Here is a 26,738-nt window from a genome sequence, read left to right on the forward strand (position 1 = left end):
AATTGATGATGATAATAATGAAAGATAAATAGAGAATTTTCAATTACGAAATTTCCAAAAAGTGTAGAAATGTCATGGCCACCCGAGTCGAATAATTGGACCTGACAAATTCTACTTAGGTCTCTCCGTTCAGAACTGGATAGGTCTTGGGAAGCCTCTTCCCAAGTGCTTCCGAGACCTTCAATTGAAAACCCGAGTTGAAAACCCGAGTTTGTAGCAGCGATGTCAGATAAGATATGAATGTTTTTTTGGGCTCAAATGAAAGCGTGGGTCGAAAAATGACGTGCTAGAGCCTCTAAACATGACAAATGTCTCTAAAGATGATATCTGATATGATAAACGTCTCTGGAAAAGTACGTCGCAGAACTGATTCGGACTTACCAGGTCCATCTAGGTCTGGAGAGATCTTGAAAGACCTGTGTACGTCCAATCAGAACCAAATCCTCGACTCGGGCAGATCGTAAGCTATGGCATGCCATCCGAAACCGAGGGGTGGCTATTAATTGGCTTCCGATGTACAACCCGAATGTCTACTCGCTCAGTACCCCCTCCCTCCCCTCCCCTTCCGCCATCCGACTCTGTGCAACACCATTTATGACACTAGGGGTGAGTTGAGAAATAAAGAGGAAAGAAAATATTCTCCTTCTCGTCGCTCTCGAAAATTAAGGGATCAGCCGGGATTACGAAACGACTCTCCGTCTTCATCTCGGTCATAACCCTACACTTGCCCTGTCCTCCACCCCAGAATCCCTCAAATACCCGGCATCAACTGACTCTCAACCCACAAGTGGGACCGAACTGAATACACAAAATTTTCGGGTTAACCCCCATAAGCAAAAGCTTTTTTGCATAATGATGAGTTTAAATTTATCATAAATTCCCTTGGAATAATCTACATATTTTGCAGAGCCGTTTGTATCGTTGGGATGTAGAAAGTTTTCTTGAATAATTTCATCATTTCCGTGAAATAAAGAGATGAATGGGAGAGATTATGCTCTCAGCGAGGGAAATGCTATTTTCTTTGATATTTTAGGGAGAATTATAAATTATGAAAAATGCTGCTTGGTCTTTTCAGATCTTGAATATTTGAGGTGTCCTTCAATACTGAGGGGCATGCTTTAATTTCTTTTACATTTTTTCTTCCGGATGTTGAATTGAATAAAGCAAGGAGATGGATGAATTTTTATTAAAATTAATCCGTAAATGAATGAATGGATTAATGAATGTATAACAGTCCAAGAATCTGTTCAAGTGGAATTTTAATGGATTTTCAAATTTCAAGTTATGAATAATAAAGAATAATAATCAAATCATCATTAATAATATGATTACAAATTATAAATAATAATAATTAACTACTAAATAAAGGATGATGATACTGATAACACATTGTGAATTTCCAAGTATGAAATTCCTTTAAATTTCAATGTAACTCCAACTTGTATAAAAATTTCCAAAAAATGTAGAAATTTTCCCTCGTGTAATACGAATTTTCTCCTAATTCCAACAGTTAAGGGATCATTTCCCAGCGTACGAAAATTCTTCAATTGAGTTTTATTTGCTTTCCAACGGACTAAACAAGATTACAGTCGATTTGTCGAGGGAGAGAGAGAGAGAGTTTCGAACCCGGCGAGCGGTACCGAGCGGCTGTGATAATTGGCGAGGATCAAGCCGTTGAGCAACAAGAAAATTCGTGCACCATAGAAGAACCGTTGGACTAAGGGGGATCAGCAAACTTTTTCCACCAATGATATTGCATGCACCTGGACTTTTTTAATTTCCCCAGCAAGTCTCCGCGAGGCAAGCAATATCAGTAATTTCTTCATAAATTCCAGCATCCGGGATATCTTCTCAAGGAGAAAGGATGAAAAATGGGTAAATAAACGGGGGAGATGTTGAACCAAGGGATGCAGGGGGTGGAGAATGTCAGAAGTGTCTAGCAGACTGTGAAAAATTCTTTGTATATGTTTCCATTCATAAAGAACGAAAAAAACAATCTCATCAAATACTTTCTGATAAATGCATCTGTGCAATTCGCACTTGCATTCTCATTTCTCACTTGTTCGATAGAATTACTTTTGTAATGACTTTTTTGCTCAGTCTCAGGACTAAATGGAGGGCCCATCAGTGATGATTGCGTGATTTGAAAACGCACATCAAAGTATTTCTCTAAAACTATTCGAATTTACTTCAATTTTCAGCTGAAAATTGAAATTTTCTGAGTTTTACCGCTTTAAATTCAATTAATAGTTGTTCCATAGATATGAATTCTAGTCAAAAAATGATGTCATATTCGATTAAGAAGATAATTGTACCATTAACCTCGTTTATTCTGGAGGCGATAATGACTCTATTTTCATACCATTTAGTTCTGTTTTTGAATCTTGCTCACTCATTCAATGAAATTTAAAAAATCTACTCTCTTGGAAAAGAAATACATTTTCCTGTAATTTCATAAATTTATAATAGTCATACTGAAATGTCTGACTATTATTTTTCAGTCTTCCTCATTTGATAATATTTCCGAGAGACTTCCCAAGGGATGCAGTTGGTGAAGAATATCACAACATCACAAGTGTTTACCAGACTGTGAAAAATTTTTTGTATACATTTCCATTCATAAAAAACAAAAAGAACAATCCCATTAAACTCTCCCTGACAAATGCATCAGTTCAATTCTCATTTGCATTCTCATTTCCCACTTATTCGACAGAATTACTTTTGTAACGACTTTTTTCCTCAGTTTCAGGACTAAACGGATAATCCATCAGTGATGATTGCATGTTTTGTTGTAACACGGGTTGAAAACGGACATGATAATAAAACGATGCGACAGTACCAGACGAAGGACGAATTAGTCGACCGTAGTATTAACGTCGAGGAAACGAGAAAGTGTCGTTAGCTCTCGGGTGAATTACTCAGGGCGAGAGAGACAGCAGTAAGAGCGCAGATTTTGCCGAGGGATGAGGAGAGTGAGAGAGCACCCCCTGTCTGTCGGTGAGGGCTGGCGGCTCAGCTTCCGCTACAGCCACTGATGCAATGCAAAATTTTAAAGGTGAACACTGCTAGAGTAATAAGATTATCCTGTATACTCGTGATCATCTCCCCCTCACGTGTTATCACCACTCCTTCCCTAATTCTCCTAGGCGACACCTAATTATCGAGAAATTTCACCGAGAAACAGTGTTACACGTGAATCTGGGCATGAGACTGGGAGGCTCGTTGTTTTGCCACGGTGTTTCGGAAATGTGCGTGTATATACCGCGAGAATTCACGTCGCCTATAATTTATGCCTGCGACGGTGGTGGATTACTCGGGGGCATATCAAAACTCAGTTGTGAGTTTCATTATACCACTGAACGGCGAATTATCGGGATTAGCCTGGGGGGTGGATACTCCTGAACATTGTTTCGGGAATCGGGTTATAGTCGAGTGGAAATTTTTGTCACTGATCTCGCGCATTCTGGGGGTGACAATTAATCTATTTTTAGAATGGCTTCTGACTCGCCTTTGAGTCTTTGTCGTCCACTGCAGTGAGAACAATACACTGAGAGAAAAATATAATTCTTCTGACTATATTCCATCACCATCGAATTATAGTCAAAAAGTCCTCAACAATTTTTCATGGGTTACGGTTACTATGGCCGGAGAAGTAATTACTACAATGGAATGTAGTCATTGCAACTATTTTATAGTTCTCCACACGATAGATTTGTCGTGGTTACTTCTGAACTTTGGTTAGTTTAACTGCATTTTGATTTGCAAAAATTACGCTTGTGAAGTTAATATAATGTTATGTGCCGCATACAAAAAAAAATCGTATCGTTCACCAAAATGCCTCAACTATTTTCTTATTGTAAATCGAACTTCAGATTTTTCTGTCAGTGTTTAATTCTGCCAATCAAATTTAGTCGGACAAACAAATGTCCGTTATTACCATCCGAAATTTCAGAATTTTTTCTCTCAGATATAGAGGGGACCAGTCGCTTGACAGAAATAGTTGATACTGTTTTCAACAAGTGATATTTACCCCAAAATTGCAGGAAATCTCGTCGTTAAAATGATGAATTTAATTGATTCTCTCTGATTCTATGGAGATTGGACTTTTCACTTCAATTGTTCGGTGAAAATGGGGGAAAACCAGAACGATTCATGTGTATGTGTTCTGGAAGTTTGAATTAATTAGAAACTTCACTGATTTTGGCGCTGAATATTCATGTTCAATTGAAATTTTCTGAGTCTTATCCCCTCAGATTGTATGAATATTTGTCTTTCAGGAATTTGAATCTGAGTTCTAGTAAAAAATTGATGTCAAATTCCATTGAGAGCAAAATTATGCCGCTGACCTCGTGAATTCTGAAAGTGACAATGACTCTATTTTTAGGACATTTAGTTTCGATTTCGAAATCGTAGTGACTCGTCCATTGAAATAAAAAAAAACTACTCTCTTGAGAAAGAAATAAATTCTTCTTTAATGTCATAAATTCATAATAGTCAGATTGAAATGTCTGACCATTATTTTTCCCTCTCTCATTCGATAATGCGAAAATAATTGCAGGTAAACAGAGCCACATCCTTGAAGAAGTTGCCAACGAGGATGATCGCGTGTGAATCACCTCGAGATGATATTTATACTCCGAGTTATGAGGGATTATGTAATTGCTAGGGTCTACTCTCGGGGCATTGATTATTTCACTTCCTGGTGGCGTCAGAATGCTTAAGAACTAGTCAATTAATTTTGTCAATGAGTTAATGGGTATTTAACAGCGCCATTCAATCGAAGGATAAAAATACCACGTGAAAATGACATCTCAATTCTAAAAAAAATTGAATAATTCTTGTAGAAATTTCTGTATCGCCATATTTGTTATATTTTGATACTATTATACTATTATTCTTTAAATTTGTTTATGTATTAATATTTATTAATGCATTTATTAATGCATTATACAATTATTATTGCGATTTATTCGTAAATTTTAATAGAAATTTACACAGATAACCGATGCGTGAGAACGTATCGATTGATTTTATTAACGTGTTAATGGGTCGTAAACACCGCCATTCAATCGAGGGAAAAATACCAATTGGAAATGACATCTCCATTCTAGAAAAAATGATAGTTATTTTATAAAAATTACAGCATTATTTTTTCTTGATATTATTATACTATTATTCATTAGATTTATTCACTCATTCATATTATTACTACATTGTGATTTATATTACTGTAATTTTTACAAAAGTTACGATGAAGATTTTTCTGAAGGCAGTTCTTCTCCCAATTATTAGAAGTCATTAAGTAATTTCGACAGAACTTTATTTTCATGATAAAACAAAACATTAAACTGACCTTGTATATTCCATCGACGAGCCGTGTCAGCTCCTCGGTCTCCATGTCTCTCACTCCTCAATAATTCACTTGTAAACACTAAAATACCTACAGCGATCCAATAAATAATCCAGAAATGCCAAAACCGATCTCACAAGATGCGCATATTTTCTATACCCGGCTTTGTGAACCGGGTTTCACGTGCTCCCAGCCACTTTCCCGATCGCAGCCCTAGCCGGGGAATAGTGTGCCACGAGGCTTCAAGCCGAGTTACTGAATCTACAACAGAAAACATCAACATTTCATTATTTTTACGGTCAAGTGTTCCCATTGTGTATTTTAAATGTTTAGCGTATTGTGAAACTGATAATTACACGTGGATATTTTCTCATTGCGATAACAATTTAATGTTATTGCTAATAACATGAGGTATTGATGACGCAATTGTTATTTTTAGACCTGATTAATTCGATTTCAATCGCCCTCGGTAAAAAATTCTGACGATTTGCGGAATTCGATTAGCTTCGGGTCTCCACAATATTTCAATACTTTTTATGATCCAGGATACGAATTCTCTGAATGATAAACAAGAATTTAATATCTTGCATTGGAAAACACCTACACGGTGCATTCAATGCAAATCAAGCATTAATTCCAACTTTTTTGTTGTCAAATAACACATCAAACCCCTCGATTTGCCGACGAATTTACGGTGTGGAGTTGTGACACTGTGATTTGTGGCGATCCCACCTCAATAAATAAAATTACTATGCTTGAATGACTGATGTGAGAATTCTTCCGGTAGAAAACCAGTTGATGCGAGGAGTGAGGTGAACAAAGACATAAACCGCGTACATCATTAGAAAAATAATCGAAGTTTCATGAATAGTAAATAGTACTTTTCAGAAGAGCGATATTGAATTCGATTGGGGAGAAAAATTAAACTTTCAATTCCACTGAAAGTTCAAGGGAATGTTAAATTGTTGAGCAACAAGAACACGAGAAATCCCCAAATTACTTGATTTTTCAATAAATATTAATAAATATTAATATTTTTTTATGTATACTAATGACGCCGAATTTCCAATTAATTGGGCATTCGGAAATCTATTAATCTGTGAATTTTCCATCATTTATAAATTTTATGGAATACCTGAACTGAAATTTACTGTTTTGCTTAATTTTTTTATATAATTATAAATTTTCAATTATGAAATTCCTTTGAAATTGTGCATCGAATGCAAATCAAACATTTGTTTCACCATTTTTGTGATAAAATAACAAATCAAAGCACTTGAATTGCCGATAAATTCACGGTATTTAGATATGACACTGTAATTTGTAGCGATCCAACCTCAATAAATAAAATTAAAATACTCGAATGATGGATGTGAGAATTCTTCCGGTGGAAAACCCGTTGATGCAAGGAACGAGGTGTACAGGGCATAAACCGCTTCGATCCTATTCCAGAGTGACTCTCTCGCGCATTACTCACGACAGTGCAACGTGAGGTCACGTTTACCGGGGTACTTTCATTCCTGAAGGACACCCAGTGTGCGCACAGTGTCTAATAGACGAGGAAAAAAATACTGAAGAAGTGGCGTATCATCTGGCGACACCATTGGAGTGGGACGAAGATAATACCTCGGGATGGATGAAAAATACCTGGTAAACACTGGGAATGCTCTCTCGCGGACTATCAGAAGCCATTCGAAATCGTGAAATTGTGAAAGTCAAGTGGATCCACGAGTCGAGGACACTCGCTGTGATGGCTTTGAAAAATCACGGGGAAATTTTGTAAGGGGACCCTCTTATCTTGAGGATATTCTGATATTTTTCCTTGATATTTTTAATCATTAAATTTGTTAAATTCGCCCAGAAAATGTTGAAAAAATCGTGAATTTTCAGCATCACTGAAATCACATTTTGCTAATTTTTATTTCATCATTTTCTTGTCAGGAATCTTCATCATTAAAATTGTTTAAACGTTTGGAAAACCTTTTTTTCGCAGTAAATCAATTCCTGGTGAAATTCTGATGAAATTTAAATGGTGATGTCTTCAAAAACATTATTTTTAGGGCGGAAAATTGATTACTTATACAAAACTTAATTGTAAAAGTCAATTTAGAAGAATTTAACTTTTACAATTACTTCATCAAAAGTAGACTCTCCAAGTTATAATGTTTTCAGGTTTATAGAATGTTTTCCAATAATTCCGAATAAAAAATCGAATTTAGATCTCTAGAGTTTAAATAATAATATCATTGCCAAATATACAGAACCCTAGGGTCAACGGGTTTGCAATCGAAAGCCTAATATTCCAATTCACTTTTAGAGCAAAATTGTAATTTCATAATCAGTTCAGCAGTAATTTTCATAGAAGCGACATTGAAATAATTCCCAGGAGGAAGAAAAAATCAAATTTCGCCGAAGATGCAATGGAAATCAAAATTCTTCCGAATTTCTCACATTTCTATTAATTTTGAGGCAGTAATCGACCTGAAAACTGAATTTTCAATAAGGCAATTCCCTGAAATTTCAATGGAACAGTCACTTGACAACAAATTCTAAAAATTCTATCGGAAATTCGATCTCAAAATTTTCAACATTACCCAAAAGTCAACTAAAATTTCATGTATTATCAACTAACACATCATGTTCTCCAAAGAACAGTCAGAAGCCATTTGAAATCGTGAAATTGTGAAAGTCAAGTGAATTCACTCACAGAGGACACTCACTGTGCGAGCCTTAAAAAAAAACCTCTGGGAAATTGTACAAGGGGATTCCCCCTGCCCCTCGATCCCATCACCGCATGCCATGAGAGGAACTCGATTAGCCAGCGGGAAAACAACTCGTGAAGAATGTTCAATATGTTGGGTGAGACCTTTTTTCCCCCCGCTAAAAAAGCTGTAGCACAGCGCTTGACCGAGACATCGAGCCAGCGAGTGATTCCACACAGCAAACGACATATATAGATCTTAAGGGGATGTCAACTGTCTCGTGATACAAGTTTTACTTTCAACCGAAACTCTTTATGTTACTTTCATCTGGGAAACTCAACTGGTAACGCAACTATTTGCGTTGGACGGGAATTTTCGTTCAATGAAAAACGCTTCCTGAATTTTTTAACTCGTAATTGAATTTTCTGATTGTGCGGAGTCCTGACTCATCGGTTTTTCAGCGAAACAGGGGGCAAGGGAGGAAGGTAAAAAATTCAAGGAAGATTTCAAGATGTCACCTATTCTGCGCCCACTCCTACACTTGGAAACTACACGACTCTTGCATTACCCTCCTTTTATCGTCCGCTACGCTCAACGAGATAAGCAACACGGAAGGCGAAAAGTCGCAGCAGGACTCGCATATAACGAGCACGTGCCGAACCCTCGAGTGCGCCATAAGGCGTCTGCGAGCCAGTTTGGTTCTTTGTTTAGCTCTTCAGATAGAAATCGAAGGGGAGGATGATGAAATGGGGCCTATGTACAGAGAAAATGCGGAAGAATTCAGTTGCCATCCAACGTATTGGGGTAATTTAATAGGCAATCGAGAGTTATCTGGCGTCTGCTTTCATCGAGTCAATCCATAAAACGCATTCAATTTAACGAAATTTCAGGAAATCAGTGAAAACTGTGAATCCCAGTTCAATTGTGGGATTTTTCGTTTGTGAGATATTGATAGTAAAAATAGGAAAATTTTTCGATTACGCAGAATTGAAAAAGATGTTTATTCCGCATTAATGAAACCACTAATTACGCTTGAAATAACATTTTTTGTTGAAACTTCACAATTTGATAAATTTCAGTTCAATTATTCCCTAAAAATAAATAGATATATTAAAAATTCGGGCAATATATTCTCAGTTTTTCAATAAATTAAGGACTCAGCATAATTTTGTACTGAACATTTATGTTTTGATTGAAACTTCAAGCAATGTGCGGAATTCTCGTCTTCCCGCTGCATAATGAATAATCTCAGGATATTGCCAATAAAAGTAAAATGATCGTTTATCTTCTGTAAAATGTTATTGCCTTTTTTAAATTCTGTGCAATCATTATTTAATTAAAAACGATAAATACGTAAATTAATAGATGTAAAAATCCATCGAAAAAAATATCTGTTCCACATCAGTGAAACCACCAATTACACTTGAAATAAACATTTTTTTGCTGAAAATTCACAATCTGAAAAATTCTGAGCAATATATTCTCGTTTTCTTAATAAATAAAAAACTCTGGGTGATTGCAGTGAAACGCTGCTTCGAACATTCGTTTGGATTGAAAATTCACACAATTTCTGAAAATCCCCCTTTTTGCTCCACGATGAATAAATTAATCGGGCTATTACCAATAAAATTAAGAGGATCACTTATCCCCGTAAAAATTTATCGTCATTTTTAAATTCTCTGCAATTATTATTGAATTTAAACGATGAACACTAGAATGAACCGATGTAAAATTTCATCACTAATTAATTTCCCGACAGATTTCCATCGATTGCATAACACATGGGAAAAAAGTCTGTTCCGCATTAATGAAACTACCAATTACATTTAATCTACATATTTGACCCGCCCGAATAAATTCATCACCCAGGGGTTTGTTTCCGCGTACAATACAGCATTGAAATTCTGAATGAAAAATCATAATCACAAAACTAAACATGAATTTTTCAATCCTCCATTACGAGTAACTCGAGCACAGTAATTCTGGCGATATGCTGCCCACAGTCGGTGGCGGGAAAAAAAATTGAGATAAAAAAGTTTAGAACTGGTATACTTGTAGCTATATCACTATAACGATAAATGACATGAGACAATGATTCGCGGTAAGAACCGGTCTGTTGACTTCAGGGACCCACGGATAGACTGTGCAAGTTTTACGATCATCGATGGGTGGTAAAAGGCACCCAGTCCTATTGCGATACAGCGAAAAAGGAGGAAAGAACGGGGGAAACACTGGGCATTTCAACTGCAAAATTATCGGTTGCGCAAAATGAAGCGTTTAGGGAGCCGCATCGATCCAGCGATTGGAGACGTACCGATACAGAGTACGAAAGAGTATAAAACAATATATAAATGATGGAGTGGGCACAAAGCGGGCGATTAACTTTTGCGCAAAAGTTAAACTCGGGGAGAGAGAGAGAGGGAGCCAGTGGGAAAGGCACTGTGGCAAGAATGTGGAACGAATTTGCCGGGTTGAACGATGAAAACTCCCGTTGGCTCTCACTTCCTCTATCTTTGATACTTTTTTCTTGGGGTTCTCGTTTTTTCAACATTTCTCTTGGCAAACGTCACCCCTTTTTGGTCATTCTTTGTCGGAGTAACTCGGGTCCGTTGTTTTAGGTTTTTTGGGGACTGGTGGGGATTCTTATGCCTAATGTCAGGGTTATTGATATCGGGTGGTCATCTCGCATTTTTCACCCTTATTTTTGGTTTCTCAGGTGGAGATAGAAATGAATAGGTGGTCTTAACTGAGACGCACCGTTGGGAAATGGTGAATATCAATTTTCATCGTTTGGTAATTTTGTTTCATGGTGAATATTTTTTTAATGAATGGACATGAGAATTTGTTGTTGGCTCTCACTTCCTTCATCTCTGATACTTTTTTTTCTTGGGTTCCTCGTTTTTCCAACATTTCGTTGGTCATTTTGTTTCATAATGAATATTTTTTTCATAAATGAACATGAGATTTGGCAATAAACCTCAATCATTACCTAATACGGTACATAAATTCTGATCAAGTCAAACTAGATCTCACACAAACATTTCAATTAAAAATTGAACTGTCATTCAAATGAATAAATTTCAAAAAATGTAACAAGCAGAGACCTCGAAATAATAGAAACAAACATAAAAAATGAAATCACTTATAAAAATATCAAATATACAATCCAATATATAATACAAAACCCAAAACGAATTGCTGTCTTGAATTTCAATTGAGCAAACCAAAAAATAATAAAAAAAAGTCGTAAATAACTTGAGTGAGCTTAACTGTTAGCTCAGGAGTATCGCTCTTAAAAATTCAATAAGCCGGCTTGAATTCTAGTCATTTCTCATCGGGAAAATCAAACAAAAATTTTGAACAGTGTACCGTTGCTCAATAATCATCAGCAATTACGACCACAACGTGTATTATAAAGTATACACAGGGCGTGTTACATTCAAATCGAGGCTCGAGGCCCAGGAATGTCGTCCTAGCCTCTCCCGAGTTGTGCACACTCTTGGTTAACGGGAACGGAGAGTTACCCTGATAATCCCTGCAGACGCGCTCAACTCGTATATACGCTGACCCATGCACACAGTGTACACCTGTAGATACAACAAGATATATTACTCGAGGGTTTCCTATTATAAAGTGCAGTCGTGCAACTGGAACCCTGGGTAACTATGGAGCTGCATGACCCACGTAAGAGCAGATATTAAGGCGAGAAATCGAGATGGAGATGCGAAACATTCGAGACATGTTTTGGCGACGTTTTATCAGCGTTTGTTTCACGAAATTAATGCGGAATTTCTTTTTAATTGCCAAGGACGTTCATTGCCCTGCACTGGCCCGCAATTAATCACGGGAGGAAGAATGGGGCGAGGTTGGATGGCAATTAACATCCGTGGAGATGATTATATTCATTCGATTCTTGCGCTGGTATAGTAACTGTGGAGTTACATGACCCGAGTGAAAGCAGATATTGGAACGAGAAATTGAAGGAAGACGGGAAATATTCAGTCTATTTCGTACTCCGATCGAAGGGCCCCATTGCAATTAACTCAGGAATTCTATTGAACTTTCCAAGGTTCGTTTATTGATAGTTAATACGTAAGGTTTTCAACGAAGGCGCGAACCGTGAGGAAATTATTATTTAACAGGCACTGAAATTTTTATTGCACCAACTTGTGATTTGTTTTTATATGGATTGGGTAATTTTTCCATTGAATCGAATTTATTTTACATTTGACTTCAATCACTTTCTGAATTGAATTGAATTTACATTTTGTAATAAATTCGAGTTTTTTAATAGTCGCTTTTTATAAATAAATAATCAACTTTCAAACTTTTTAAACCCTGGAAAAGTTCAGTTCTTGGTGTGAGATCGATTTTTGTTAAAATTCAAAATATGAAGAAATAAAAAAAAAAAATTCTCTATTTTATAGTCTGGTAGAAAGTTGTTATTGTTGTTAACTCAGAAATTCTATTGAACTTTCCAAGGTTCATTGGTTGGCAGTTAATACGCAGGCTATTTAACGAAGGCGCGAACCGTGAAGATATTATTACTTATAAGTGACTGAAATTGTTATTGCGTTAACTAGTAATTTGTTTATTATCAATGATACAAATTTTTCCATTGAATCGCGTGAGAAAAAATTCATTCTGCAAGAAATTACATTTTGTTATCCCTTCAATCCCTTCTTATGAATAAATAAGCAACGTTGTTCAGACATTCGAAAAGTTTCTAAAAGTCAAAAATTGAATGTTTTTAAATTATCAATAAAAAAGGTAATGATATCCAAAAATGTCTATTTTTCATTCATTTTATAAATCAGCCTCGTAAAATACACCTTATAACATTTTTTAGATTGAAAAAATGATTCCTAACGGTTTTAAATCGAGAATCAAATTTACAGCGTCTTATGTACTTCAAAATCAATTATAAAAAATTGAATGGCTTTTTCCGTTACACTTGATAACTCTAAAATTTTTATCACCATCTTTCATCATCAATTGATCAGAGAACCTCTGATTTTTCTACTACCAATTCTACGAAATCCATATTTCATATTTCTATCACTGCAACAGGCAACTTTAATTAACAAATATTAATAACAATTTCAGCTAAAAAAATCCCGGTGTCTTTAAATAGCCTCAACAAACCGTGTTATGAATAAATCAGTCCTTCAATTCCATCCTCTCCGCGAAATTAATACAGAACTCCATTATAATTCCCAAGGACATTCACTGACCTCTGCTGACCCGCGATTAATCACGGCAAAGACCGTAAGAAGTTCCCTCGAGAATTATTGTCCACGGAGATGATCGTATTCGCCGAGCGCCCGCGTTAAAATCATCCAAGTGGATACAGTAATTCTGGATCAGACCACGTAGGTGCGATGAGACCGACGGAAAACAAAAGTTCCCGAGGTATTGTCGATGCGAAATACATAAACGCCCGACCGATCACCGTGCAAACACGATTGCGAACAAGGGGAATATGCGCGGTGGAATTGTATCGCACGGTGTACGAATCGTATTCTGAATGAGGAGAAGAACCAGAGGGACGAGAGAGAGCGAGGCACTGGGGGGTGTTCACTGTAGGCGTGGATAGAACGCGAAGATCGGGTTAGAGGAATGAAATTACGGTGTCCCTTCCGGTGTGTCCGTTTATCACGGTCGCTTCGGTTTCACGGGAATGATGAGTGAATCGTGCAACGGGCACGAGCCACTCTACACAACACTCTATACACTCCCTCCCCCACCCTGTGTGTTGCAAACTCAAATCCAATGACAAATGTATCTAATCGCCAAAAGACCCACAAACGCGGAAATTCACTTTGTTTGGGATACTCGTTGTTTCTAAGTCCGGGAGCTTCGGTCGATTGTTTTAGTCGGTTTTCTCCTGCTGGGGGAATGCTTGTCTAGCGCAGAGTATCGGTGAAATTTTTGTCTTGTGACTGTTCCACTGAATTGTCAAGGATTTTCTCAAGTGAGAATTCACTATTTAGATAACAGTGGAAAGAAGTAATGAAATTGTAACTTTTTTTAATGGGAAATGTACGGCTCAATTGATAGTGATGAATGCGCTTGAAATTTAAAAATATTTTTGTCAAGTGATCGTTACACAGAAATTTTTAAGAATTTTATCATTGAAAATTCATAATAATACTATGAAATTAATGAAAACTGTAAATTCATTATTGTGCATTTCACAAAATTAATATAGAATTCCATTCCCACAAAATTCCATTTTTTTCAACAATTAAAGGGATTTCATTCCATAAAATTTGGCACTAAAAAAAGTTATTCTTCCAATTTCAAGTGAAAAATCTTGAAATTTTCAACAACTAATTTCTATTCCTAAAAAATTCTAGCAACTAAACTCCTTTGATTGCAATGCCTTTCAAAGTGCATCCCTTCGCCAACATTTTCTCCACCAATGCAGCTGTCTCCGCCGACATCGGATAATTAAAACGATAAAAAACGTTACGAAACAACCGAGAGATGTTTATGCGACATTTCATCATCGTTTATTCACCAAGATTAATACAGATTTCCATGCCCACAAAATTCCAGTTTTTCACCAATAAACTGGATTTAACTCCATAAAATTTGGCACCGAGAGAAAATTATTCTTCAAATTTCAAGTAAAAAATCTTGCAATTTCCAACACCTAATTTTTATTCCACAAAATTCTAGCAACTAAACCCCTTTGAAGCACTGCATCTCAGCGTGCACGCTTCGCCAACATTTTCTCCACCAATGCAGCTGCCTCCGCTGACATCGCATAATTAAAACGATAAAAAAATTAATTTAATCTCGAATAAACCCCATACATCAACTCCCTGTATAACAAGACTCTCCTCACCAATATAACCACCGTCGGTACGACTACTTTAATTATAGAGAGTCGAGTAAGCTCGAGTAATATTTTTTTACTCTCCACTCCGACCAGTTACCGTACACCACCGAGTACCAATACTTTATGTCGAGGTAGTTCAACTTTCTGGACCGATGGTACGTACCACCACTTTGTATTTTCTTGCCCACCTCAAAGCGAAACACTTTGAATTAATAAGTTAATACTTTCAACAAATTTTCCCCCTGTTTTCATGTCAATTAATTTAACTTTGTGGTACACCAACCACCGACGACATTGACGGGGGTGAGTGTACGCCAATTAGTGAAACATGCGGCGAAAGTGGGGTCAAACCGCGCACCAACAATAACCCTAGAAACTTTTGAAATGCATCGTCAACTCTCTGGTGTAGAGTGAAATAATACGGAGAGGGAGGAGCATCACACTGGGCTGGTATCAACCCCTTCAGGCATTACATTCATCCTGTACTTATACTGCACTTTGTCACAAGATACTAAAACTTCGAAAACTCCCCCAAAGTCGGTTTAAACTTCCGTCCCAAAGGCAGCGCAAAAAGGAACTCAAAAAAAAAATGCCGATTCTTTTTAAATCTTCATTGAAAACTCACCGTTATTTTTTTCAGCTCCGGTAAAAACTTTGCACCACTTGAAAACTAAATCAATTGTTTAACCATAAAGAGAGAAATTGTCTGCAATGAGAAGAGTTGAAAATCGGAAAGCGAATGGGGTGGAAAAAATTTTCATAAGAATTTTGTGTTGTTGTTGTTGAATTTGATCGACACGCACGAAGAGCACTGGGAGAGATGCGGTGTGAGGCCACCTTCCTTGGCGAAGCGCGCGAAGCGACTGAGCCAGCCCAAGTGGCGACCAGCTGGTCGAGACAGCAGCCAACGACGAGAGCGTGTGGAGCCTATAGCTGGCAGGCGCACCGGCTCTTGCGGGCTTTCGATTCCAGGTCGATCATTGACCAAATTCCACGTTTAGATCTCCATAACGGACGATCACCAATGCAGTAGACATTCATAATGTCTTGAATTTAGTGATGAAGAGGGTGGATGTGAATGCTAATGCCACGACATTGCTGATGGTAGTTGACGGCAAGATGTGAGAGTGAGATGTGAGAATGTTTGAATAAAAACTGAGAGGCATTTGATGCGGTGCAGTCAGCACCCTTTTTTCTTGATGCGACGGTCTCTGTCGCACCCGGTGGGACCGATCGGCGACCTTGATTCCGGCCTTTATCCACATTCCAGTGGGACTCGATAAATTCCTACTGTACGCCCCCTGCTTGGATACTCTTTTTCTGGTTGATTAAACCGTGATGTGGACTCGTTTGAAAACAACTCTATATAAATGACGATAAAAGTCCGGGAAATTTTCGAATTGAGAGGTGGGAATGTCAGACACTCGGCGGGAGGGTTTCGCACTGCTGATTTATTCGAATATTCTCAATGTAAATTATTGAATTAATTGGGTGAACTATGATCGGGTTATCAGGGAATTGTTATGACATTTTGTCAAAATGGCATATTTTGAATTCAATTGAAATTGTTCAATTCAATTTTGAATATTTTTTTAACAAAAAAAAATTGTAATTGAACATTCAAGTACGTTGTCAATTTTTTCATCATATTTTACGTAAATCGACTTGAAATTATTTGAATTCACTTGAATTACACCTCAAACCTGAAATTTCATGAGTTTTTCTTTTCTAAATCGAACGAAATGTCACTCCTCTAGAAATAAATACTAGAATATCCATAAAATTCAAGTTTTTCCAGGAAGAAATGAATTTTACCGAAAAAAAATCCATAATATTACAAAACTACTCTTGATATTTCCAGAAAAAAAATTAAAGTTCTAACGATTAATTCCCATCAACATTCTAAGTATGACGTTATCGAAGAATCATTTAATCAATTTCTTGAATATTCTATAAAACGTCAATTTTCATTTCAAACTGAATGAAAATTCCCAACATTTAAAATTCATTTCCGGCTGTTTTATCAATGCATCTCTCCTTCACCTTTCTCATGTGAAAATGGATTTCTTCATCAGCAAATTTATTCAACTATTCTCAATACGAATTCCATTATTGAATAAATTGAATGAATTATAACTGCGTTATCATGAAATCCCGATGACGTTTTGTTTCATCTCCCGCGGAGATATGGGAATATGTTTTTAAGCAAGTCGTAGCATACGTGAAAAATTCAATAATTTATGAAGAACATCGCCCGGAAAAGCTGGTGTATTCACGATGAAATTCCACCTGTGAAAAATCACATATGATCAAAAATTCGGTACGTTTTACCATTTCGCTGGGTTGCAACGTACTCGATATAAATCTCCCTGGCGTGAAGAAGGCTTGGGAGATCTCATTCCCTCGGGGCATCGATATTCCTATCGCTCTATATATTCACCAGTGTGCTACGTGCCATTTTCAAACTGCCTTCTGAATTATCTAAACGTACCCACTTCTTCCGTAATCAAAATTCTAATTCCACGGTTCTGAAACATTGGTACTACCTCTTGAGGAGGAGAAAAGAAGGTGATTTTCAGGTGGTGCGGGAGGAGGAGAGAAAAGGCGCTTTCGAAGTTTTGGAAGCGAGGGAAAACGAGAAATCAGTGAGTGGGTGATTTCGATTCCACTCGAGTAGATGCTCTGCCAGTCGCCGAGGAATTGAGCATCTCGGTAGGGTACCCTATTAATTTCGACTTAGACTCCTCTTCGGATATATCCATGCGACCGCTACTGCTATCTCTCGAGAATCCAATGATCGGGAGGGAAAGGAAAAAGATAGAAATGGCAATATCTGCAAGTCTTTAACTAGCTGAGAAAAAAAAATTGAGCACTATGTCTTCACTTGTATCAAGAAAGTTATGCATCGAAAATTGACAAGAAAAAATATTTGATACTGAGAAAAAAAACTTCCGTCAAGAGATGGGGGGCAATCGCGTCACAATAAGAAAGCAATTTCCCGACGTAATAATATCATCGAAAAGGGGGCGAATTCGTTGAACAAGAGTTGACTTGTCATGTGACAATTATATTACCAGCCATTTTCCCCAATAGCAAACAATTATGAAATAATTTGACTGACATTCTCAATTTTCATTGATTTTTTCATCAAATCGTGAATTTTCAGTGACAAACTTCTTTGAAATTTTAGTGAAGCAGTCACTTGATAAGAATTTTCAAATGTTGCAGTTCACATTTTCTTAAAAATACTCTAGCCTCTTTCGCCTAGGGGAGAAAATGTCCGAAATGTATGAGTTATTCACCATTTGTTCCATCTGAATCATCACAAAAAGGATGTCTCATCCTTATCTACGAATGATGCATGCTCTCCTGATGTAAAAACAGAATAATTATATCCTCTACAAAAAAAAAATCATCGAAAAGGGGTGGAATTGCACGATAACTGATTTCTCCTCATCACTTTAATGTCCACATTCACCTGTGACGTTTTAATAATTAACATTCACTAAATCATGACCTGACACACTAAAAACTTCCCATTCATAAATAATCCAAGCCCCACCCAATGATTTTCCGATTGACAATTAACAAATGCGCTTAATCAGCAACAAACGAAAAAAAATCCGAACCAACGAAAGCAGAGAAATGCGAATAATTATATTACCAGCCTCGACAAGCCATTTTTCCCAATGGCAGAAACATTCGACGAATTCATTTCACAGTCCATTTGTCCACTCCCCTAAAACAAAAAAAAAACAATTTTTCTCTAACCCGTGAAACATACCCCGCGTCATAAAATAGCCGGTACATGAATGCTGAAAAATTTCCCCGGGAATGGCTAAAAATTAATTAAGCCACGAGACTGATGGGCTCTTTTTCAGCATCACCGATATCCCGCGTTGAAAAATTTCATCCATGGCTCGCGCATATGCACCACAGAATAGGCTTGCAGTGTGAATACGCATTTAGAGCGAGAGTTTATCCTCACGTTTACACGGGCTCGCCTGCCTCGTAGCCGTCGTATCGAATTACGATTTACGTTGTGCTGCACTTTCTGGTGCACACAGCCCTCATGGCATCCCTGAAATGCATCCACAGGGTCCTTCATCCGTTCGTAAATTAGCCTCAGCGCACTCTCATCCCCTCGTTCCAGTTGATTTTCACGTTTCGAAGGTAAAAGTTTGCGAGAGTGTAAGTGAATCCTTTGAACGTTGCACAACCGCGAGAACCTCTCGGTTGACGTTTTTTTTCGTGCTCTCTCTCTCTCGCTCTCGTTTTAGGTTTAGAGGGGAAACGAGACTGGGTGAGTGCAGACTGTTCTACCCGGTGTGAGTGGCAGTCAAGTCAGAAATCGTCTGTAAGCGCTAGTGAACCCTGCAACTCCTTCATCGTTGAGCTTGGTTCTTTGAGGGTGAGAGTCACCTCGTGGTTTAACGAATTTTCACCTCGTCTCGCCTACGCGACGTTCCTTATTCCACTCGGAGGAACTCGTATTACCTAGCGGATTTGTCCCTTAAATCTCGTCGTCTTTACTTTCTCCCCTTTTTTTCGGGCGCTCTCGGGGCTCCTGCGGCATCAGGCGAAATTAATGCCGAAAATTTTTAACTCCGTTTGAATGGGATAAAGTTGGGATTTGGGTAATTATCCAGTTTATGGGTGTAGTCGACAGTCGAGTGAATTTAAAACGGGGGTTTATGCATTGATTATGGAGATGTACTCGAGGACGTATTCAGGGATAATTTTTAAGAAGTACTCGTGAATGATGTTTTATTAATTACTTTGAAGTTTCTGGGTGAATTTCAGCAGTGGAAAGAATACACTGTGATGTGATACATTCACATCGCATTCATAGTGATCCGCAAGGTGGAACGATTTAATTGCTGTTAACGAGACAAATTAAATGGCACTGTTAATAGTGAAAGAATTGTGGTAATAATTAAGGTGTCTTGTTAACGGCAACTATTTCATGAAGATGTATTCGACGACTTATCCAGTAACGATTTTATGAAGTCCTTGTGAATGTTATTAATTCTGGAATGATAAAGAGATCTCCGCAAATGAATCTCCGCAATAGAAATAAGCGAAAAAATCTGATTGTGAACTTCCTGAGCAGTTGAAGAGATGGATAGAATGCGTTTTATTATACCCTGAGGTACAGACATCCCCTGAGAGCAAACAGAAATTTACGTCGAATACATTTTTGAAACATCGTAGTCATAATTGTATAAAGAGCTCTCCTGAATAGAGTTTTATCCAGTTCATTTAGTTAGTTAATCAGTGTTTAAAGAGCTTTATTCACAATCAGTTAAAAATCTCAATCAATGGATATTATTTCACTTAGAACTTTTAATTTAATTCTGGAGCAAAAAAAAACAAATTCATCTTCCAAATTCTTTTTACGAAAAAACTTTCGTAAAATTTCCTCCCAAAAAACGTAAATCGTCCCAATTTCAAACTCCACATCAGTTAAGAGAGATGAAATGCAGCCCTGTGAACAATTGGAGCTCCACGTCCACCCGAGAGTATTCAATTGATGAATTTAACTTTAATTCGACTGACAAATGAATTGCATTAAAATTGAAAAGCGAACAAAAAAATGCAAAGAATTGTAGAGCGATTAAGCGCAGCGTCCCGGAGGAATTGTTGACTGCGGATATCACACGCATCCCGTGTGACCGCGAATGAAAAAAATTAAAAATAAATGAAAAACAAAATGCCCCCGGAAAGGTGGACGAACTGAGGTGAAAAAAAAATTACTCATGGAAACTTCGTAAATTCACGTCCCGTATCTGGCGATAATAAACCGTGTACATAAACCCTGTTCTATCCCCCGTCTCTCCACTGGTTCCCCTTTTTTCCGTGGGATACAAACCCGGAGAACCTAGTGTATAGGTAGCCGTGTCCCTGTAGTTTTGGCGAACGGGCGATGAAAATTCTCGTAAAGGTGATCGATGAGCTCTCGAGGGAGAGCCCGCCGTGATACCGAAAGCCCCACTATGCACTACTCGTTTTAACTTGCCATGAAACCCTCCTTCCTACTCGGTGGTACATTAACGAGCATCGAAAAACAAAGAACCCGTGTATAACAGCGGTACGGGAGCGCTAATAGTCGTAAAGAGTACTCTCAACAACGAGTAAACGAACGCTAAGGGACATCCAATGAAAATTCCAACTGGAATTGGGGATGGACTAGTATTTGGGAAATAAAATGGAGTAATATTTAAAAAATGCGATTGCAGGGACAGTGTGGAAGTTATTCTCGAGTGGACATTGAATTAAATTTGGGGTGAAAAATTCAAGTGAATTAGCTTCAAGTAAAATTGAGACAGAAATTTTACAAATTATTTAAATTTTTAAGTGAAAATAAGTCCCCATTACTGAAATTAACACGATTTTTAATTAATTCAATGTAGGGATTATTCAGTAGTTATGCCCCAAGCACTTCAAAATAATTATTTTGAGGTAAAAAATTTATCGTGCCTTGTCTTCATAAATAATGAAGAAAAATTCGTCTCTCGTAATGTTAAAATTTCCCTAGAATTTTAAGTTGTAGGTAAATTTCAAGGCAATTCAAATAGTTTCGCGTAAAAATAAGCCAACAATTTCATAACTCCCTTCATTTTCCGTTAAAAACAAATCGTTACTAAAATAAACTGAATGTTCAAATAAATTTAAACTCCCGAACATATTCACCTAAAATTTTAATTCTTTTCCAATTTCCACTGAATAATTGAACGGAAACGTATAGATTCAATTGATTCCCTCATCAAAGTATTCGAAAATTAACGAAACATGTCATTTTTTAAAACCGTCACAGTGAACGTAACAATGAAAATGTAAATTGTTAAAACTTTCAGAGATTTGACCCGAAAAATTGAAAAAAAATCTCTCCTATGAGAATTTCAATCAATAGCAACCGCGGTGAACCGTCAAACGGTTTTTACTTCCCACTTACTTCGCGTTTGTCTGCCCCGGATTGTCGAAATCTACTTGACAAGCGGATAAAGTTAAAAAAACTCTTTGGAAACTCTTTCCGTTGTTCTAGGATCCCAGAGGCATTGGTAAACAAGCCTCACTCTACTTTCGCTCTCGGTGGAACTCGGCTCTGAAATCGAGGGGGAAAAGTGTCAACAGTTCCTTGACCGCATGACGGATCTCCTCCGTCAGTCAAGAGCACGTGATTGTTTTTAATCTGTTTTTTCCGAGGAATTCAATTGCATCACTAGACACACGCGTATTTCAAGGTTTCTTTAAGAGAAAAAAAGTGCTTCCAGCGGGTGAGTTATGGCTCGTTGTTGTTCACTCTAAAAAATCCTTTCCCCTCAAGTGAAAGAATTAATGAATCCGGGGACACTGGCCTTGAAAATAAAAATTGAGTCTTGTCACGGAAAAATACAATTACCCGAGTGTCGTCGAGTGGTCACATACACGAGAGACCGTTTACATCTTTACCATTGGCGCCGAGACTGCGCTGAAGCACGTGCCACTGGCAGCTTGTGTGATGGATAATCCTTACCACCCGCGTCATCCACCCCCTCACCGGCAATGCCATCGAACGTTTTCGGTCGCCAACCTGTCCACGCAATATTTCACAGCCAATTTATCCTTTTCTCAGACGTAACATTCGCACATGTCCTTTTTTCTCCTCGCTTGCATCGTTTTCCCTCCACCACATCGTGATCCCAGTGAAAATATCGATGCAGAAGAGTGAGCAAATGCTGTCAACACTAGAGATGAAATGATAAAGGTGTTTTTGAAAAACTTGGCTTGAATACTAATCTTTTTTTTTATGAAAAACTTTCTCAAACTAATTTTCAGTCACAAAGCATAGCGCATATTCCGGTGTAATGATATTGCTGTAAAATATTCGTTATTCATTTGGGGAAGGAGAAACTGTCCCGGACTATGAAAATGTTCATCAACCTGTCCATCCAATATTTCACAGCTTAATTATCCTTTTCTCCAACATAACATTCACGTATGTCCTTTTTTGCCTCCTCTCTTGTATCGTTTTCCATCATATTGTGATCCCAGTGAAAATATTCATCTAGACAAGTGAGGAAATATTGTCAACACTAGAGAAAAACTTGGCTTGAATATTAATTTTCGTTTTACCAGAAACTTTCTCCAAAAAATTTTCAGTCACACAGCATAGAGCATATTTCGGTTATGCACCTGAGGAATTAGAAACTGTCCCTGAATTCCCTAGTCTGAATTTGTAGTTCTATTAAGCAACGGTCACCTATCCTCACAATATTTCACGACGTATTCATTCTTTTCTCAGACGTAACATTCACACATGTCCTTATTTGTCTCCACTCCTCCATCACCTCTCCTCCACCAAATCCTGATTCCAGTGAAAACGTTGACACAGAGGAATAAGAAAAAGTTGTCAACACTTGTGATAAAATGACAAAAATAAATGCTACAAATAAAAATATTAAAAATAAAGGTAGAAGGAGAACGGGAGGGCTTACAAGCCAATAAAAGTTGAACGAGCCAACTTTTATTTCTACTCCATGGCACGTATCCCGAGAGCGCAAGCTGGATTTTAAAGTTTTCTGCGTCATAGTTTCGCGGGGAATATCTGGGTGAAACGAGGAAATGAATACGAAATTCTCAGTGGTGGAATTTTTTTTTTCGCACGACCACTGGGGGAGTCCATGAGACAGGTCAGGTTTCCTCGCTATTTGTCCCTTGAGAAAATTTTCCTGAGAATTGTTTGAATTTCTTATGAGAAACCCCTTTCACCTCCTTTCAAAGCTCATCCCCAATAAAAGAGCTTAAAAACTCCAATCTCCGATGGAATATATTCCCCGGTATCAGCTTCAAACGAATCGAAAACTTTCCAATTACCCAAAAACTCGAATCACGAGAGAGATCAGATATATCCAAAATATATCGTATATCAATCCCCTGATCAGTGCGACGCTTCGATAGATCGTGAGATTCACAAAGGATCAAAGAGCATCAACTTTTATCACGAATGAAATGTGAAAAGCTCATGTGTATCAGGTCGACTCGACTCCCGAAAAATTTCCAATCCCCTTGTTCTATTATTTCGCACTAGTTTCCACTCCCTGGCATATGGAACCGGAACAACCGAGACATATACGTTATTGAGTGGCCACTGAAGACACATGGAGAAGCATTTCAAAATTTGAAATCGTGAAAAAAATGAAAAAACTTGAAGAATTTTTCAATTTTTCGTTTTTATTTGGGAAGAGGTTGTGAAGTTACAGTTTAATCTTCTTCTTCGGCAGCTGCTTCACTCGTCCTCTTGTGGAGCTCCTTTATCTTTACATTTCAGAGAGAAATTAAGGTATATTCCCAAGTACACTGGTAAAAATTTTTATCCGTATTTTCCGTCTCAAATCCCTAATTTTTTTATCATGTTTAATTCCCATTGAAATTTCAGGAAATCTTGTCAGTGAAAAATCAAGTATTCCATCAATTTTCTGTTCAAATGATCTGAAAATCATTAAATACTAGATTTTTCAGTCCAATTATTTCGCGAAAACTCGAAAAAATCAGGAAAATTGAGGGACAAATTGAAAATTCATGTCATTTTATTAAAAATATTCATGAATCATATAAAAAATATTCATGATGAAATATTCGTGATTGAATACGTTGAATTCGTTGCGAAAACTCATGAATTTCCTTGAATTCTCCCTAAAACATGACCTTTCAAAGCCATTTTTCCCCTAAATCGGATTAAATGTCACATTTCCCGTCAAATTTTGAAAAATTTCTAACAGTCTATCGACTTCAAACGAACGGAAAACTTTCCAATTACCCAAAAATTCGAATCACGAGAGATCAGACATATCCGAAATATATCGTATATCAATCTGCTGATCAGTGCGAAGCTTCAATAGATCGTGAGAATCGCAAAGGATCAAAGGGCGCCCATTTTTATCACGAGCGAAACGTGAAAAACCCACGTAGTATCAGGTCGACTCGACTCCCAGAAAATTTCCAATCCCCTTGTTCTATTATTTCGCACTACTTTCCACTCCCTGCCACATGGAATCGGAACAACCGAATTTCTATTCGACACACCTTTTACCAGAGAGCATTGGGGGTGGCTTTCACTCAGAGGCTCAAGTCTACGCTCAGACGGGGGAGCGCAGTGAAGATGAGGCGCCTAAAGCCTTTTCACGCTGATGCAGCTTGCAAGGAGCTTTCTCACCAGATTTTTTTACCACCAGCATTTTTCCACTCCCTTATCCTCTCACTTTCCTCATTCGTCCACAAGCACTACTTACTCACCACTCTTTTGATAATCCCCCTGAAACATTTCAAACTCGAGTTTGCTGTTGGAAATAATCTTGATTAGCGAGCTCCTCGTAATAATCTCAAACGTGGGGAGAAACAAAAACGTTAGCTGAGGAGATGCAAACAGAGCGATGAAAAAGCTCAACTTCCTTCAGGTGGGCCCTTGTGGGGGTGGATTTATCATGCGGTTTAAGGATTTACTGGCATTGTTTGGGAACTGGAGTAGACTTAACAGGAAACCGAGCAGCTTGGGTTGAGGAGATGAAGCCACCTCGTAAAATTCGACCGAGTGGTGCACGGGTGAGCATCGGGCTGGATAAATTCCTGGGTTTTCCCACCATCTCTTTCTTTATAACGATGAGAGCTTGAACTTTGAAATTGGGTGGATGTACACAGGACTTAATTGTTAAGGATCTTGATCCATTTCTCGAAAATGAAGGTTTTCGTGGTCGAGGAAAATTCTGGAATTTTTTAGACTGATAGGGGAGCATGCGAAACCAACATTCTTGGTTAATGAGGGCAATTAGTTGCGGTAGGTTCAACGAAATGAAATAAACAAATTACTTCAGTCAATTAAATTGATTTCATTTCACTTCAATTAAATTTTAATTTATAATTGAATAGATAATTCACCTACTGGGACTCCAAAAACTTTTGAGCAGCTGAAAACAAATTATACTAAATTTTCAATTAAGTAAACATTTAAGAGTATATTTCCCTCGATTTCGAATTATCTCGATCTCTATGGATTTTCATAGAATAATTGAACAAAAATTCACAATTTTCATCAATTCCTTCGTGAAATTGTGAATTTGCAATGACAACATTCCTTGAAATTCCAGTGGAACTCTCGCTCAATAAAATTTTCCAAGAAGTTGCAAAAATTTCAGCCAAAAATTGTTAGCAGTGCATGAAACTACAGTGAAACCTCATAATTCCTCAATAATTTAACATACATAATAGAAAGTCACGATCCTGCGTTTAATAATTCTCATTGAACCCCTGAAAATCCCTGATACGGCTTGAATTTTTAAAGAACTCAAGAAAAAACTCGAAATACAGAAATTCCACGTTTACGGAACGACGCACTATTCTCCGGAATAAACAAAAACCTTGACATTCATCAGGTATTAATAACTTCACCTGCATAATGCATCAAACTCTCAAGCCCGAGAGCTCTCGTGTATTCGGTAGTGTCATTCGCGTCCATCCATCTACGTCTCTCTCTCTCTCTCGTCACTCATGAAATCCATTGTATTTCCCCATTTCAATGTGTAATCGTGCTGGGAATACAGAGTGCAACCCGGACTGAAGGACTAAACGGCATGATTGCTCTCCCCAGTGGTATGTCAGCGGTGCAAGGATCTCGCAAAGTGGGATAAAAATAAGCTGAAGGTGGACAGGATTCCAGACAACTGCCTGTGAGAATGAAAAACTGAGATTTCAAACTATAACAGAAGTTTGAGGAATGCACAGTTATCACTTTCAGATGGCCTTCGCGATCTTGATATCGGGCTTTATAAGGGTGATTCATTAACAAAGACATATTCAAAGTGCC

The 26,738-nt window shown here is 37.6% G+C and overlaps 1 protein-coding gene across 1 annotated transcript in view; it reads right to left on the bottom strand.

Moving 5' to 3' along the window:
• LOC107036644 (calponin homology domain-containing protein DDB_G0272472) overlaps window positions 1–15,746 on the bottom strand; it is a 120,684-nt gene extending 104,938 nt beyond the window's left edge. The window contains exons 1-2 of the mRNA XM_015254744.1: window positions 15,525–15,746; window positions 5,354–5,611 (exon numbers count right to left, since the gene is read on the bottom strand). Coding sequence (XP_015110230.1) covers window positions 5,354–5,398 — 45 coding nt within the window. The 5' untranslated portion in view covers window positions 5,399–5,611; window positions 15,525–15,746. The remainder of the gene's footprint in view (window positions 1–5,353; window positions 5,612–15,524) is intronic.
• Window positions 15,747–26,738: the final 10,992 nt, after the last annotated feature.

This window comes from Diachasma alloeum, unplaced genomic scaffold, assembly GCF_001412515.2.
Source record: "Diachasma alloeum isolate Michigan unplaced genomic scaffold, Dall2.0 Dall_scaffold_00176, whole genome shotgun sequence".
NCBI classification, from domain to species: Eukaryota; Metazoa; Arthropoda; class Insecta; order Hymenoptera; family Braconidae; genus Diachasma; species Diachasma alloeum.